Genomic DNA, 6,000 nt, shown 5'->3' with positions numbered 1-6,000 from the left:
GGAAAGCCTCCACGGTTGAAACCATTTTAACCAAGCTAAACTTCTTCTTCAAGAAAACCGATTCGGCCAGAGAGAGAGGAGAGGAAACTGAATGCTTTAACCAACATACAATTACCTCTGTGTCTTCCCTTTACACCAAGCTTCATCAATCCGAGCTATCCCTCCTTGCTTGCACTCCAAGAAGGACTCCTAGCCCCTGATGCTTCTTGATGCATGATAGCTTCTCCTGCTCAAACTTCTGCATCTTCTCTACGTAGCTACAGTAGCTACCTCTCTGTGGTGGTTGATCAAAAGCTGAGACAAGTCATCCTTTAAGGATCTTCTTCTTCTGACCAAAATCTTCCTCTTCCATTTTTGGTATGGAGAGCTTGAGCTTACTTCACCAAATCTTACTCTTATTTGGTGAAGATCTCAGCCACAACATACTTTTTGTTTTCTTTTTCTTGCCATCATTGTGATGGTCTTGTTGCATCTAGCTTCTTCTTCATTACTCTGATAGCTTGCAAAAGCCTCCATGCTTTCTCTCTCAAGTGACCGAATGAAAAAGAGAGATGAGAGAGAAGAGAGAGTAAAAGGAAAAGCAATCAAATGAATTTGAACAAATTAATTAAAGATGAGTTGATTTAGGTAGCGTGTAGCATTAAGTGCTAGCTAATCAATCCCTTTTTCTCTTTCCTATTCCCAATGTCTGTATTAACTCTCCTTGATAAAATTTGAATTCCATCACATGATAAACAAAGGAGATCCATTGAAAGCATTAAACAAAACATTTGTTTTCTCTCAATATTGGTTTCAAACCAACTTTAATGGTCTTGGACCAAGAATTTCAATTAGGCTTGTATCACAAATTCTAGCCCAAATAACATAACAACAATTCAACCACAAGGATCAAAATAATTTTGTATTAATACTGAATGTATTTTTAATACAATTGGGCTTGCAACAATTTTTCTTTTCTATTTGGCCCAACATCAAAATCTGCACAGCAAAATTATTTTAATTAACATATATGAATTGAAATCTAATTAATAATTTTGCAATTAATCAAACTAATAATGTTTAGTCATCACTAATATTAATTTAGAGTTTTCCAAACTCATCAATATATATATGTGTGAAATGACATCACAGTTCAGACATTAACACGGCGAATTCCACGATATAGTATAAATAATGCAAAAATTACTTAGATGTATGAAGCTCCTCCTAGTGAGGATTTAGAGATTGAAGAGCATAAAGTGTAGAAGACCGGGGGGATTATTCTTGCTGAGTTTTGCTCCTCCTTTTTCCTTTCTTCTTAAAAGGCATTCGATTTAATGATTGTTTAAGTGGGTCAAAAGGTGGTGCAGGAGTTTTTTTGCGCTTCTCTCTTGATCGACCTACAGAAAACGAAAAATGTTCAGGTGTTTATACATATATCACGAAACTTATAACAGGAACATGTTAGACGATGATCAAAGGGAAGCTATGAATTATAACAACCAGAAAAATGAAGTGAAATCAAACATATTGATCGAGTTTTGGTGAGTGGGGCTAATACCAAACAAACTACATGATTGAACGATAATTTGCAGTTAAAAGTAAAGATATTCTTCATCAAATGGACTACCTGATATGGACTCAACTGGGACTTGATTGAATTCGGTGCTCACTCCACCAACAGTTTGATCTTTTGCCGTCGCATGTTGCAATTGACGTGTTACAACTGCAGAACCATCCTCTTCAGTTTCCATCTCATCAAGTCCAACAGCATCAGTTTCAAGTTTACCAGCTTGTTCATCATCACAGTTGGCATCTTGCAGAAATTTCTGCTGATCGTCTTTCTCATTTTGTATCAAAGTATCCATCGTGGTGCTGAGAGAGCCCAAGTTTGATTGTGAAACTTGTGCTTTTGATTCAATGGTAGTGCAATCGACACCCAAATCAGTAGAATTTTTTTCTAACTCTCTGGCACAAGTAGGATTGTCCAACTCATTAGAATTGTATGTTGTCGTCACTACCTGGTCTGCTTCCATAGCATCAGATACTAAGCTTTCACCTTGCCTGATAGGCTGCTCAGTTGAGTTGTTAATTGCAGGTGTTGACTGACTGACCTTTTCACCATCTGGGATAACGGTGGAAGCATTATTTGCAGGTAAGAAATCCTTCACTTGAAAACCATGAAATGACATGCTGCCAACAAGTGAAGCAAAGTCAATGGATTTCTCCTTTTTTGATGCTTCAGAAGATGATGATGAAAAACGCTTTGCCGAGTCATTCAAGGGGATGCCACCTTCACTGGAGAGAGGATCCCACTTTAGTAACTCTTTACGCAGATCCACCTCAGAATTCGATGTTGCAGTTATTGATAATGGTTCCACTCTTATTGCGCTTTTGTAAAACCGTCTTTTCCTTAAAGCTTTTACCAAAAGATTCCTGCAAACATTCCGAATGATATTCAAAATATCTTAAACCCTTGCTCCCGAAAAACCAAAAGCATTATAAAGTATTAGCGCAAGTTTTCCTACCGACAATTTTTAGAAATAGCATCTTTAGCTTGCTCCTTGGAGAGTCCCAATAATGATAACAAGTTTGCGACATCACAAGGTCCTCTAAGATCATTCACTGAAGGAGCCCCACTTGAAATTATAACATTTCTTCTCCGAGTCCACTCCATCAAACACTACACATTTAATCAGTATGTCAGTTTGCATGTGTCCTAATGTCAGTGTTACATAGAGTACCTAGAAACAAATCGAGGTCTATCAATAGTGATAAGTTATCAGCCTACTCTTAATTTGTCGCTTGTAAATACTCAAAAATTGCATCTTGCAAACAAATTCAATTCAAAACACAAAATCTTTCTTAATCAACAAAAAGACAATGTCAAGATAGTATTGCCCTCAAAACTAAAAGCAGCATGCCTGAATGTAGAAGAAATTCTACTTACGACTGACGCCACACACTTGATGAAGTTTTATCTACACAATACAAATATAAAAAATAGTGTAATTGTCCCTTATGTTTTCGAAAAGTTTCAAACATACTCTTGTTGTTTTATTTGATTCAATTTTGTCCCTATTATTAATTTTTTGATGGTCAACCAGCAATCAAAATTCTTTTTCCGATTTTACCCCTCTATACTCATCATCATTATCATTCTAATCAACCTCAACACCATCATCATCATGATCATTATCATCATCAACTCCAAAAAAAATGAATTTTTCAAGGAAGTAGAGTTACCTTAGCACCGTAGATCCAAGGCCTCCTTATTTCGGCATCAGTTAAAACACCAGAGTAACTGACTTCAAAGCAGACCCCTCGCTGTTTATACATAATAACAACCCACAGAAAAAAATTAAATCAACTCTGTTACAACGATTCACTTATCACACTAAGCTTTTTCCTCATTCAAGTAGAAAAAAGAGTGCAGAGCAAACACCTCAACAGCGGCTTTAACCATGTTCTGCTTAATTTTAAATGGCAACTTCTTCGAAAAATCAATCGTAATGATGTCTACCTGCAATCACTTCAGCATTCAAAAGTTAACCACTTACCTCTATCCATAAAATTGAACTCCTATTTCGCTGTTAAACTTTCACTTCACCGATTTAGTTATAAAAACAGTTATAACAAACTCTAACTAACTAACTAACAAACTAACCTCCGATCTCTGGCATGCCATATCGAATGTGATCTGATTGGAGGGCTTAATGGCGACGAGGTCGTAGGTCTTGAGAATAGGGTTATCGCAGTAGGCTGCGTTGATTTGGATGGGATTGTCGACGCAGACGGTGATGCGCGTGTACTGATGGAAAGGGGTAGACAACGGGATACGGAGGAGGTCGCGGTGGAGCTTGGCGGAGAGTGGGAGAGAAGGGAGGATGTTGAGGAGAGAGGAGATGGAGAGAGGTTTGATGGAGCACCGCAGTTTATCGGAGAGGACACAATCGACGGTGCGGTTGTAGGCGATTCCGGTGTAGCCAAGTTCCATGGCCTTCACGGCAATCTTGGTGCGGTTAGCTTCAATGGAGGTTGTGCCGATGCCTGGTGAGGGTTTCTCGTACGGGACGTTTAGGTCGAAGAACTCCATCGGTGGTCGCCGGGGACCTCTCTACACCCCCAAAGGTCTAATTTATCGGTGAGGGGGGTTTGAGGGTTTTAGGAGCTGCCTCACTCCAGTACACGGTTAGTATCAATTCTTTCTTTCCTGTGTAGGGTCACGTGACAGTGCGCAATTGCACTTGCAACACCCAGTTTTCCTTTTTTTAATTGACGCTGGCATGGCCCGAAAGAGAAAATCAAAATCCAGCAATGAGCCCCGATTCAACATAGATTAGAACCTGCTAATTGTCCAAACAAAAGAAAAAACATAGAAGCTGCTTAGGGTAAATAGATTGGATGAAATCTGATTGGGCACAGGTCGGTTTGATTCGGAGTTGCAGTAAAATAAAAACCGAACAAATTAGATTGTAATTAGTTTGATTTTGTTTGATTTTACATTTTTTTTAGTATATATCTAAACCAATAAAAAATGAATTGGCTTGGTTGGAATAATTAAGTAGCCAATGAAATAAAAATTCAAGAGAAAAAAAATAATATTGAGAGTGACTACATTTAAAAATAATGTACTTTCAACAATAATGTTATTATTACTCTATTAGGGTTAGTTTTTATCATTTTTCATGCTACCCCAATCTTTACAGAATAAGAATAAGAATAAGAATTTGGAATTCAAAATTCAGAATTTTAAAATAAACTAATTGAAGAAAAAAATTAAACAGAATAAATATGACAACTCAATTTCTCATAACAAACCAATTAAATAAAAATAGACAATATAAAAAAATTAAGACTTAACAGAAAAGATGATTGGAGAGCGTTACACACAATGAAAACACCCTTACCTGACTAAAGAAATGGAGAAGACGAGCATATCGCTGGAGAAGTGGAGCGACTACGACGACGACTGTAGATCCCGAATTTTTTAATTTAATAATAATTTATTTATAATTTATTATATTTAATTAAGATTATATTTTAAAAAAATTTATATATAAATTAAGAAATTTTTTATTTATGATTTAAAATTTTAATAATTGAATAATAATAATAAGAATTTTATATGCTTTAAATTGAACAATTAGATTTTTAACTTATTTTATGATTATAAAAAAATTAATTTTTATTATCTCTAATTATTGAACTAAAATATTATTTTTGAAAATAAATTTTAGGTTGATAATTAAATAGTATTTTTATAGATATTATTATTGAATTAAATTTGATTTTTAATTAATACTTTACTTAAATTCTAATTCTCAAATCCAAACCCTAATTGACACTAACTCTAACTTAGCCACCGCCTCACCGTCACTCACCTCTCGTACCCCACTCCTCACCTAACACACACTTCAGACCAACACACACACACAGAGAGATGAAAAGAGAGGAAGAGAGAGATCCGAGAGTGAGACTGCGATGGGAAAGAGAGAAGAGAGGAGGGGGAGTTGCTGCCACCACGCCTAGCTGCTGAAGCACAGTCGCCGAACACGGAAGAGATAACCAGAAGTGAAAAGCATAACACGATGGAGCGGAGGAGGTCCCGTGCTGCCGCTGCCATCGCCATTGCTCGTGGGGTCAAGCCTGTCGCCGATTTGGACTGAGGGAGAGGAAGATGCCGGGAAGAGAGAGAAGGTGATAGTGGGGAGGAGTTTTGTTATCGTTGTAGTTTCTGTTGTTATGGTTTAAGGTTGCCGCTGAGCTACATGCGGTTGTTGGAGATACTCCGCTGCCGTTCTAGTTACCGGGTATGGCACGGGTGTTGCCAAAATCAACTGATGGAGCTACTGCTGCTTAGTTCTTGATTCTTGCTTGGTACAGTAAACTGTTCTTGCCTTAAAACCCTTTTCTGGAGCTACACAAGTCCAAATGGAGTGTTCTCAACGGCTATGGAAAGCTAACATCCAGGGCTTTCCAGCAATATATAATAGTTTATACTTTACTTCAGAATTGAAG

General features: G+C 37.2%; 1 protein-coding gene across 1 annotated transcript; it reads right to left on the bottom strand.

Annotated features, from left to right (window-relative positions):
- Positions 1-1,040: 1,040 nt before the first annotated feature.
- On the bottom strand, positions 1,041-4,449 carry LOC112789675 (protein GAMETOPHYTE DEFECTIVE 1). Its single transcript, XM_025831674.3, has 6 exons — positions 3,647-4,449; positions 3,425-3,502; positions 3,226-3,306; positions 2,508-2,662; positions 1,610-2,415; positions 1,041-1,379 (listed from the first exon to the last, which is right to left on the bottom strand). The coding sequence occupies exons 1-6, from the start codon at positions 4,073-4,075 to the stop codon at positions 1,258-1,260; spliced, it is 1,671 nt and encodes a 556-aa protein (XP_025687459.1). The 5' UTR covers positions 4,076-4,449; the 3' UTR covers positions 1,041-1,257.
- Positions 4,450-6,000: the final 1,551 nt, after the last annotated feature.

This window comes from Arachis hypogaea, chromosome 3 (assembly GCF_003086295.3).
Source record: "Arachis hypogaea cultivar Tifrunner chromosome 3, arahy.Tifrunner.gnm2.J5K5, whole genome shotgun sequence".
Lineage (NCBI taxonomy): Eukaryota > Viridiplantae > Streptophyta > Magnoliopsida > Fabales > Fabaceae > Arachis > Arachis hypogaea.
Note: the sequence above shows the minus strand (reverse complement) of the source record. Positions and strands in the feature narration are given on the sequence as shown.

Bases quoted from the DNA above. Each gene is read 5' to 3' on its own strand.
- LOC112789675 (XM_025831674.3), bottom strand. From the start codon at position 4,075: ATGGAGTTCTTCGACCTAAACGTCCCGTACGAGAAACCCTCACCAGGC. The intron at 3,307-3,424 runs GTGTTTGCTCTG...ATGTATAAACAG, and splicing joins TGGTTAAAGCCGCTGTTGAG to CGAGGGGTCTGCTTTGAAGT. The intron at 2,416-2,507 runs GTAGGAAAACTT...GAATGTTTGCAG, and splicing joins GCTATTTCTAAAAATTGTCG to GAATCTTTTGGTAAAAGCTT.